At 34.3% G+C, this 11904-nt stretch overlaps 1 protein-coding gene across 1 annotated transcript; it reads left to right on the top strand.

The window, feature by feature from the left end:
- Positions 1 to 666: 666 nt before the first annotated feature.
- On the top strand, positions 667 to 10707 carry LOC100371781 (ATP-dependent RNA helicase DHX58-like). Its single transcript, XM_002737857.4, has 9 exons — positions 667 to 1076; positions 1949 to 2122; positions 2420 to 2671; positions 2955 to 3047; positions 3166 to 3256; positions 3478 to 4394; positions 4848 to 4979; positions 5109 to 5228; positions 5490 to 10707. Exons 1-9 carry the CDS (start codon positions 749 to 751, stop codon positions 6371 to 6373), a joined length of 2991 nt encoding a protein of 996 aa, XP_002737903.1. The 5' UTR covers positions 667 to 748; the 3' UTR covers positions 6374 to 10707.
- The last annotated feature ends 1197 nt before the right edge of the window (positions 10708 to 11904 follow it).

Below are 11904 nucleotides of genomic sequence, written 5' to 3'. Positions count from 1 at the left end.
TCGTTGTCTTGTGTCATTGTGCGCACAGCACCGTGCACTACGTGTAGTTTGTGTTGTAAAACACAAAACGTGTCGACTTCGGAAGTTCGAAGTCGTTACTGCCGAATCGAAGAAGCACGACGTATTCTAGGTAGTTGGACTTGGAATAGCACAATTATATATTTAGGCCAGACTTTTATTATCCCTTGTTTCGCGAACCCGCCGAATGAACAGGAGCCGAAAATGAAATAAAAATAAAATTTTATTTCAGCGTAATTTCTCGCGCCCGCCAACCTGTAAGCGCAAACAAATGCTAACAAAATATTATTTTTATCTTAATTTTTTTTTTACCACCCGCCGCATAACAAATCCAAGTTGCATTTTCATGGGAGTATCATGATCAAAGTACCAAAGTCTCGCGCAGATGAGTAACAAGGTTATACATGGAATACATTTTATTTCATTTCTTCTCTCCGATCAATGATCTCACTTGCAATTCTTTGAGAATCACACAAATCTAATGGAAAAAAAGAATTAATTTTATTTTTTGTCCGCCCTCCTCAAAAAAATTGCCTTATAAAAACTCGAGAAACAAGGAATAAAAAAAGCCTGGCCTAAAGATCGTACACATACTAGAAACAGGAGTGACGTCATAGGGATTTCCCCGAACTTATGAGTCACATAAATAGCTTTAACAACGGTATGTAGCGGTAAGCGAAAGAGATGTTTCCCAGTGCTTCGAATTTACTGCAGTATTAACCGATTAAGAATGAATGCTCACAATACATCTATGGCCATTGGTGTCGAGGAAGATCCAGACTACGTTGATCCCATTGAAATTACGATTTTAAGGCAGCAGCGAGGCGTATTGATACATGACATTATACCATCGCAGATTATTCCTCACTTGACATGTCTGACCCGTACCGACGAAGGTCGTATCCTGACTGCTGAAAACAAAGGTAGTACGATCGACGGAGCACTGACTTTACTGGATCTTCTTGTTAAAAAAAGAACAGAATGGTACGAGGACTTTTTAAAAGCACTTAGGAACGACGAGGTCAAACTCGGCCACCTCGCCGCGTCGCTGGAAGAAGGTAAGCAGTGAGCTGAAAGGACGGTGGTCGTCGCGTCGCGCATGCGCGACATTTGTGTTGATAAACATAGATTTTCCCACAATCCAATGCGCACAAGTTTTGACCCGGATACAACATGCGCTAATTACCGTTGTTGACGCTTTCGACGCCTTCCAAGCACTAAACAAATTATCTACGTAAAGCATGGTACTCGGTCTGCACAACAGTCAAAATCGCCATCTTTTTTTCATATCAGACCCATATCGCGCGCATGCTTGACGCGAAGACCATCGCCCTTCAAAGGTATTCATAATTTGTTGTCAATATCATGACATTGTTTTCAGTCTTATCACAGAAAGTTCCTTTCACGTTCGCATTGTCATTGTGCAATGATTCGCCGGGTTCAGTGACTTCTACTGCCATGCCTGTTGACAAATATTAGATTGTTTTGCAACATATTGAAATATACAAAATTATAATTTATAACCGCTTCCAGTGTATGCAAACATACGTTGAAATGTTATACTATATTGCACTATTTCTAGTCAAAATTTATGCTGTTCGAAGTAGCTCATTTTCAATGAAATATATTAAAACTGATTTACTATTAACACTAGGAAATGGATGTGTTTGATATGCAATGAATGGTAAAATGTAAAACTACTTATGATTGGCCAACAGTTTATAAACCAATTTAGCATATGACATGTATTATATAAAGTCATAATTGAAAGCTGGTAGAGATAATGGTATTACGCCAATGGGGAATTTGTCTTATTTCTATTTTACTCCCTTTCCATATACAGTTACCGGTATATAGCCCACTGCTTCTTGCTCGTTATATAAACGATTGTATATTTTGAGTGAACATTACATACTCTTGCATTTACTAGGTGTTGAGAAAGGAAGACAGAGTGAGGCACAGAAAGATGGTATCCGAACGTTTGAAGGTGGATACTCTGAAGGAGAGTCGGCTGCAGGCAATCTGAAATCACCCCCAAGTCCTGACACGGCTCATAAGCAATACAGCACAAAATTGATTCCAAGATTTTCCCAAGAACATAGAGGTACATTAGTTTATTTTGATTGTTTTAACCCACTTCTATTAAGAGGAATCTAGACCCTGGTCTACTTTGCCGGTGACTAGATACCGGTACTTATACACATGTATTGCGTTGTGCATGACCAATTATTACAGTGCATACCATCGCGCATTTGCCCACCATTGGTTGTCATTGAACAAGATTTAATTTACTATGCATGATTGACTTGTCAACTGTCCATGTTTAACTCTTTATATATTGGATAATCTAATCAATCAACTCCACCAGACTTTAATATTTTGTCATGTTAATGATTTACAGGTCGCATAGGACCGGAAATAGCACACACTTTTTCATCAGCTGGATATATTCCTGATGACCCACCACCACCTTACACATCTGGTTCATTTATTGAAAATCAAGGCCAACCATTACGGGGTGCAGAAGAAGATCTTGGAACTAGTCCTAGTCAGTCAGTCGTTAACATTTATATACATAAAGATGCTAAAATACAAAGTTTGCAAATTGGAGATCACAATGTATTAGAAGCCGAAAGAAAGCAAGACAATGCTGGTAACAAACTTTATATATATTCATATATCAGTAGTAGCACACGTTTTGATGCAGCTGTACATCCATTTTCTAAAAAAAAATCATAAAATTCAAAAGAACTTACATGATGGTAAATAATAGTGAAAGTTTAAAAAATATTATCAATGTTCCTTACCTAAAACATGCTACTATTAAAGATACTTCTGTGGACGTGGGTTCAATGCATAATTATTCACAATTAGTGTTAATACTCTCATATTTTACATTTAGATTTGTTAATAATTTGTTTTGAATTATTGTGTAGTTTCACATACAAATACGGAAGACGATGAACCAATAGAAGATGATGGGGACGTTTATTACACGGCACCTGAAGTTCAGAAAGATGTCACACAAGGTGAAACAGATTAAATTACGTAATGCTCTTATAACAGTTACATTGCATATTAATTGCCTGTACAGAAATGTGAACTCATTTGGTACGAACGTTTATTTTTATTTTATTTCGTAAACAGGAAATGGGGAAGTTGAAAAATGCACACTTGAAATGTCAAAAATGCTCACAAACCAAACGTCATCCACAGTTGCTGGGAGCATTCAGAAAGTGTAAGTATTTTGTTTTATTGTACAGTGCATGACAATACGAATCATTGGATTTATATGTTAGAGTCATCAAAGTCATTTATTCAACTTTATAACTGACTTATAATATATATATATATAGTTTTAATGTGTCCAAATGCTTAGTTTAAAAAAATGACAAAATATTAAGCATATGATAGCATATGTAAGTGTGCATATCATGTTAAATTATTTATTTCTTGCAGAATTGTTACTCCAAATTATGAAGAGTTGATACCTCGTAGTTACCAGGAGGAACTTGGAGGACCAGCCTGCCGTGGATTAAATTCCATAATATGTGCACCTACTGGTACTGGAAAAACACATGTAGCTATGATGATTGCCAAACGCCACATGGAAAATGCTTTAGCATCTCAAGCCCGAAAAGGTTTTACCACCAGCGGAGCAAAAGTCATCTTTCTGGTTCACAGAATACCTCTTTTGAACCAGACGTATAAGCGACTGAAGATGTACCTGCCTTTGTTTGAAATTGGCAAACTAAGTGGAGCTTCGTCATCAAACGTAACCTTTGAAAAGTTGGTCGAAATAAATGATATCATAATCACCACTACTGATATATTAAAAAACAGTCTTAAACATGGGAAGTCATCTATGTCAACATTTTCTCTCATCATAATAGATGAATGCCATCATGCTATGAAAAATCATCCATACAACATAATCATGGCTCAGTATCTCAAAGAAAAATTTGATAACAAATCGTCCTTACCGCAAATAGTTGGATTGACAGCTAGTCCTGGGACTGGCAGTAATAGTGAACTCGGAGCAGCAAGGGACCACATTTTGAAGCTTTGTGCTAACTTGGATGCCGGTGAATTTGTGACAGTGAAGAACCCCCGGAATAAAGCAGAACTAGAGAAGTTTGTCACAGACCCTGATAAAGTAACAACAATTACCACTCCAAGAAATCCTGACCCTTTCCGTGGCAAAGTAGAAGAAATTATGGCGAACATTGAAGGGAAAGCCAACTTTACAAATGTATGCCCACCACGTGGTACTCAGCCATATGAGACATTCATCATTTTACAGAGAGATGAAGCCATTGCCAATAAAAACCACGAAACTGCACAATGTTGTGATCACTTAAATGAATATAACAAAGGTAATTTAACAATAATATCAAGTAATTATCAAGATAGTATGTATTGACATACTTGACCCAGGGACACCTTATACATTGTATCTAGGTAGCTGAAAAAAGTATATACCCGAAATATTGTGCCATGTTTCATACACCCAAATTAAACAAATCCACGTTGTCATTCCGTCATATGCCGCGGTCTCTAATGAAGTATTTCTGCAAAGTAATTCGGTGCAAGGGACACCGCTCATAGCGACAAAAGTCTTTTGATAAGTGGTTGTCCATCTGTACTGTTTTAAGTCATTTGTCATATTCTAAATAGTGAACGACTACTCAACAAGGTGTCTCATTGAGTAACATTCGTACATTCATCACCATCATTTTTACGTCACGTACAATCTTTGTCTGTAGAGGGCTCGAATGATAAGAGAGGTATATTATCGATTAATCACTAGTTGTTGTTTGGTTCCCCAGGTCTGCTGACAAGCGATGTGTGTCGTATGAGTGACGGCTTGCTGAATATAGATGAGTTCTACAACGAAAGAAGGCGACGAGGTCAACACAAGAATACTCCAATGGAGGATTACCTATACAGATTATACAGAAGTGAGTTGAAAAATATTCTTGAGCATAATGAAGCACAAAAACATTAGACGATCTAAATAAAAAAAATGAAATTATTATTATGTTGTTATATCTGTATATATATATGTATTATCTCAAACTGTGATTTAGGTAATTCTGGTGACCTGTTTGAGGCAAGTGACAAAGAGAATGATCACCCAAATCCAAAGGTAGTGGCATTGAAGCAAGCATTGAAGCAGGAAGTTCAAGAAAAAGGCAATGATTTTCGAGGTAACGTTTGCGATATGAATATTCATAGCGATCTGTAACTATAAACAACACTGGACACCCCGGGATATAGTTAGCAATTTTTAAGGCCAGAAATATAAACAGCATATATATAAAGTGATTGTTTTCATTTTCTTTGTAAATTCATAGGACAAAAGTATCATGAAGATAAATAAATGCACATCTCAATGTATGGTCTGATAATGATATGAACATAGACAATTCCCCAGTTCCCCTGCTTTCAATTAAACTTCCTATTTTCAGGCATAATTTTCGTGAAAACCAGAGTTCTAGCTAGTGCAGTTCTTGACTGTATAAAGGAGGATCAGGAGCTACAAATGTTGAGACCGAGCAGACTGACAGGGGTGAAAACAGCTGGTGATGAAAGCATGACACAGGCTGAACAAGATAGTAATCTGCGAAAGTTTGCAGATGGTGATTGCAAACTCCTGATTGCAACCAGCGTTGCCGAAGAAGGGCTAGACATTAAGGAGTGCCACATGGTAATCAGGTACAACTACGCAACCAATGAGATATCCATGCGGCAGGCACGTGGGAGAGCTCGAGCAACTCAGAGCAAGGAGCATTTTATCGGTGATGAAGAACTTGCTTCGAAAGATCACGTGAATGTTTTTCTTGACCAGCAAATGGAAAAAGCAATACAAATGGTCCAAGGAATGCCAAGAGAAGACTTCTTGAACGCAGTCTTAGACACACAGAAATCTGTAATTGATGAAAGAAGCGAAAAGGAATTGACGATGCGTTTGAAAAGGGGGGAGAATGAAGCAAGTACAGTCAAACTCTTTTGCAGAGGTTGTGATGAATTTGTCTTTTTTGGAAACAATGTTTATTTATATGGCGAGAGTTCACATATTATTAAGGATATGAATATAATCGAATGCAAGATTGAGTTTCGCGAACACACTGACAAAAAGAAACGTGATAAAGGTATAAAGAAGATATATTGCAAAGTATGTAGCCAAGACTGGGGTAATACGTTGCCATCTGGATATCCTGTAGTTAAGATTGAAAGTTTCACTCTAGAGTACGCAGATGGTAGCCGGAAAAGAATTAAAAAGTGGAAAAGTGCGGATTTCACATTGGATGTCTTACAGCGACTCCCACCGTTCAAAAAAAAAACCAAGTAAATGCAACGATAGCATTTAAAATATTCAATAATAGTATATTAATCAGTCGGAACAGAAAACTGTATATCATGTAAAGTAACAGTGTTATTTTAGACATAACCACTGAGTTGAGTTCTTCATGGCAAATGAGTTTGAAAGAATAAAGGGCGGTAGTCGTCGCGCCACGCATGCGCGAGATATATGGGTCTCATATAAATAAAGGTGGCGACTTTGACTGATCAACGAGTGCAAACTGAGACGTTATCAAGCTTCAATTAAGTATTGTTTAGATGATTGGAAAGTATCAAGGAGTCAAGGAAGTCACCGGCGGTAATCGGTGAAAGTCGCGCCCAGGTCAAACTTCATACTTGTGATTTCCATTAAACAAACGCAATGAATTGTGGGCAAATCAGTGTTTGTCAACACATGCGCAACGCGACGACTGCCATCCTTTAAAAAAATAGAAGTAAGGGTATACAGTAAGAAAGGCGGATATTAATTAGTTTAAGGTGATATGTTTTTACATTTAAATAAATTTTACTTTGTATAGATTGTATTTGTCAAATATTTTGCTATTTCTCAGCTGTGTTTCATCAGATTTAAAAAAATATTAATATTTCATTTGTTTGATTTCACATTCTAGAAAGCATATTTCAGAACTATAAGCTTGTTTCATTCCATTGATTTAGTAGTATACTTAGTACATATTGATACATGTGTATATTTACAAGATAAATTATCGGTTTCACCTCTCATTCCAAATCAAACTCGAGAAAATGACCATTGAGACAGAATGTTATATCCATACTTGTTAATATTAAATTTGAATTTGAATCGTTATGATTATAATTGATTTAAGGTAGAGATGCAGGTTTGTGGGCACTTGGGAGTGAATTTTTTTTTTTGCTTTTTTGCTTTTTATTATCCAAACAGTCTTGGCTATAGACTGTTTAAATTTTGTAGAATTGTGAATAGTGGAACATACTCAAAAAACGATTTTAAAATATAGATAACAGGTGCAAAATTATCTTTTTTGAATGCTTAGCAAGATTTAGCAAGGCTGTACATAAATGATAAAAAAAAACATGGTGAAAAAAAGAAATGACGGGATCTCCATATTATGCACTGTATTTAACTTTTTACAAAACGATAATACATTAAAATTTGAAACTATAAGAGCCATTTTAATTATGAGCATAAGCAAACTTCTTACTGATTGAATTGTTATGCAAATTAGCAATTATCTCAGCTTCGTTTTAGTGCACATTCCAGAACTTTAAAAAAAAATAGCTCAGAGACGCTTTGACCTTTTGTTTTGAAATTTTCACAAATGATTGACAATGTGTTTATCTTCAAAACGCCGTCGGGGCATTGTTTTTACCTTGCCCGTACCATCAAAGATTTTGTTGTTGTTGTTGTTGTTGTTGTTAATAATTGTTATTGTGTGCATAATAACTTTACTAATTCTATTCCAAACTTTATCAAACTTGGTCACCTTATTCATCAGTATAAAGTCTTCCCTGAGTTTGAACAACAGATGTCCTGTATGAAAATATCATGCAAAAATTGAGAAAATCTGATAAAATATTTTGACTGTTTCTACTTGACTGATCACTGGTGATACACATCAAAGGTCACTGATCTCAGTGGAAATATGCATTGTTGTATGTGTTCAATGAAGCAAATGATTTATCTTGTAATAATATCCTTGGTAATGTATCTCAGAATCCCATACTGGGTTTCAAAACCAACTCATGGAGAGATTGCACAGTCTGATACATATTTGCAAACCTACCAATAAAATCTTTACAGAAAACAAGATGTCAGAAAATCAATATAAGCACTCCTATGAACTGGGTGCCTAACTTTGATCAAGATCTGAAGCTCATAGAAAATCTGTTTAGTTCAAAGTTATCAAATCAAAAACAATACATAAAAAATACATTAAAAGCCAAACATTTCATCCACATTTTAAAAAGAAAATTATTCTAATATATGTATTCTGTATTTGACAAACAGTTCATTCGACAAATGAAAACTCACAGGAATATGTTTCAGCTATTAGAACAGAATGATAGAGTTTTTATAATACTAGTTTAAAAACGCACTTCAAAGATTGCAGTGTTTGAAGATGTAGATTCTCAGGAGGCAACAGTACTGTTGACTTCTCCCTCCACTGGACACCAACTAACTATTTAAGTTGATTTGCATACAAAGCAGAGCTTGCAACATGATAGCTATTCATAAAGGGTGTTTTTTTTACTTTTCATATAATACAGTAGTCACACAATGAGGCAGTTCATATTTGTCTCAGTGAATCATTAATTTTTGACAGACACCTGTACAAAATACTTGGACTAAAGCCAGCTAAAATTTTCTGTTATCTTGCATGTTTTATGAATCTATTCACATCTAAATGTAGCACTTTTTTTTTCAATGAGACATTTGTTTTTATACTAAAATATCTGAATTACTTTGAAGAAAGCTGGAAATTATGTCCCTTAAAATAATTAAACAAATAAGGCACCAATGTTTTTGTAAGATATTTACATCTTTTAAGAACATTCGGTAGACTGATTCCCCACTGTTGGTTCAACCCCAAAACTTGTTTGTATTCAAAATTAATTATGACAATGCATATTTATATTGAAACAAACTATGATAAAGGGAATTATATTATATAACAAAGGGCAAGGTCACCAGAGTTCAACTATGTTTAGTTGAATAGTGTTACAGCAATCGTACAGACAACTAGCTGTAGTGTTAATTTATAGGGTGTTAATTTATGCTTAAACTTGAAATAGTAAAATTTGAGCTGCTGCCCTGCAAAATTGACAACTGGTAGACAGTTTTCAAGACGATGCTTTCTTCATAGTAAACAGATGTACCCATAAACCAATTTTGACAGGAAACAGAAGCATGGTTTAGAAGCTATTTTATTTAAATCACTTTTGACCAAAAAAGCACATTTTTGTGCATATTTCAAACTACAGTGTCCATAAAAATAAAATACTAACAAAACTTTAAAATTCATACAATAAGCTTTCAGAAAATATATAGTTTTGTGGACAAGGGAGGTCATCTTGGTTTCCTAATTAACTAATTAAAATACCTGTCAGGTAAACTGCATCTCTACCTTGAATAATCCAATTTTTAATACCGGTATATTCAGATTTACAGTTTGTATTGAGGGAATATTCCGATCTATTTTTAATTAATTGAATGCATTTGAAAATAAACATATTCATCCTGGTATATAGTATTGCAGTTCAGTGTAATAATTGTCTATACCTCCATACGGTGTAATAAAATCCTCACAATCTGATTGGTCCATGCAATCAGATTGACTGTTGACATCATTGCAAAGTATAACGAAATATGCCAATATCGTATATTGTTTGTTGTTTTACACAACATTTTTTGAATTATTATAAACAATTACATTAATTCCGGTAGTTTCAGATGACGACAATAACACTTGCATGATATAAAACTGCATATATTTGAGACATTTCCTATTCTCCTAAACTCAACTCCTTGTGACGATTTTTTCATGAATCGTAATGCGATTACGATTCAAACTGAATTCAAAGAAATATATCCCCCAAACCGTAAATATAGTATTGGCTCAAAAATTAATTTTATTTCTTTGTCGCAATAGGTTAAACTAACGGTAATCGTTGTACACGAACGGCGCTCGCTTACACAAATAACGAGAACGCGGCAATCTTCCATATATACTTTAGCTACAGTTCTGCAGAACTGCAGCTATATATACTTTTACTTAAAATTACAACATATGGAATGAATTGCACAATATAGATTGATATACCCCAGGTATATATCACTGACCGTAGAAAAGGTTTATTACTATTATTATACCAACCGAGATACAGAAATAACTTCTGAAACGCTATATTTGCAACAACAAATGAATGGAGATATTAATACTATTTATTATATAATATATATTTTACAGTCATACTAAATGTACAAGTACTTATATATACAGACATTTAATGGTAAATATATATCAGATGACAATTTATAATATACACGCATATCTACTAGACCAGTTTATGAAAAGACATTGAGGTTTACAGTACGGGTTAGTGGAAACTTTTGTAATTGCAGTATGTACTTAAGTATCTCTTATAGGATTCTATTAAAAACTTGTACATCATCCAGGACAAAATAAAAGTCACATTAATCTCATGTTTAGTATTTAAAAAAAAAAACATTTTCTTTATCAAAAAAAAATTAAAATAACATTGTGCGTGTGTGACAATTTGACACTGCCCGTAGGTGTGTACAATTTGAAACCAAGACAATAAAATAAAATAAGTTTATCCTTACTAGGTCTTTTGTAAATATATTGGAATGTTGATATTTTACAGTTAAATAATCTCCATTTTGATTAACATACCTGATAAGAAAAGAAATATTACCCATGTTTATATAAGAGCAAACCTTTTGTTTTTGTCACTTCTTTTTTGTAATTTTGAACCAAATGAACTTGATTGCATGTTTGTGGAAAAATTGGCTTTTATGCTTGTCTAAAGAGTTAAGGATGAAATCAAAAACATAAATGGCTTGTTATCCAACAGTTTCAGTAAAAGACTGCAGGAATCTTAGTTTTGGCCAGAATTAATAACACAATACATCAAATTCATCAAATTTCGTAGAGTTATCAAAATTATTACCAAGGATTTATAAGATTATGTCATGCAACTGGTACGATAAGCAATGAATTGAAACAGCATTGGGCACCCCACGAGAATGGAAGAAGTTTCATTGTGACAAACTTCTTGTTGAACAAAATCATATCTACATGAACCAAGTCAGCTGCTCACAAATAAAACAAATCAAATATTTCAGCAGAGAAGAAGACATTTATGAATGAACAGACAGTGTCTATAAGGGCATTAAATAGTATGATGATTAAAATATGGTTGAAATTAATTTACATTGTATTAAGTTATTTCAGTTTAAATTTTATAAATACTATAAATATACACAACACCCTATTACAGCTCAAATGTCTATTTTCTATGTTAGTTTTTGACACATTATATAAAAATATGAGATAATTGCACAAAACATAATATACTGTGAAATACTTTATTTTAGCTGGAATTAATTTTCACTGGGTGTTTTCTATGGGATTTATTGTCACTGAATTTTTGATGGGTATATTTGCTGAATCCTATTTTTACTGAATCACCCTTTTTAATAGCGAAAATAAATTCCAAGCTAGAATAAAGCATTTTACAATACATAGATCCCCCCTACAATATTAAATTTAAAGAACTACTGTAGCAGAATTCAACACTAAACAAAAAAACTACTGTCCAGTGGAGCACATCTAGAATTTTGGTGTACCCCGGACTCAAACATGGTCGTTGTCTTGAATCAGTTGAATATGCCAATTTTTAATCAAATTTAAAAACCACATGAGCCAAAATCGTGGATTGGGTTTGAATAATATAAACTAAACAAGCAGCCTATCGGCTGAGATAGCTCCGCTGTTAGCAATGCACATTTCAATAAAA

Source organism: Saccoglossus kowalevskii, chromosome 14 (genome assembly GCF_978046115.1).
Source record: "Saccoglossus kowalevskii chromosome 14, keSacKowa6.1, whole genome shotgun sequence".
Taxonomy (NCBI): domain Eukaryota; kingdom Metazoa; phylum Hemichordata; class Enteropneusta; family Harrimaniidae; genus Saccoglossus; species Saccoglossus kowalevskii.
This window is presented reverse-complemented; position numbering and strand designations above follow the sequence as displayed.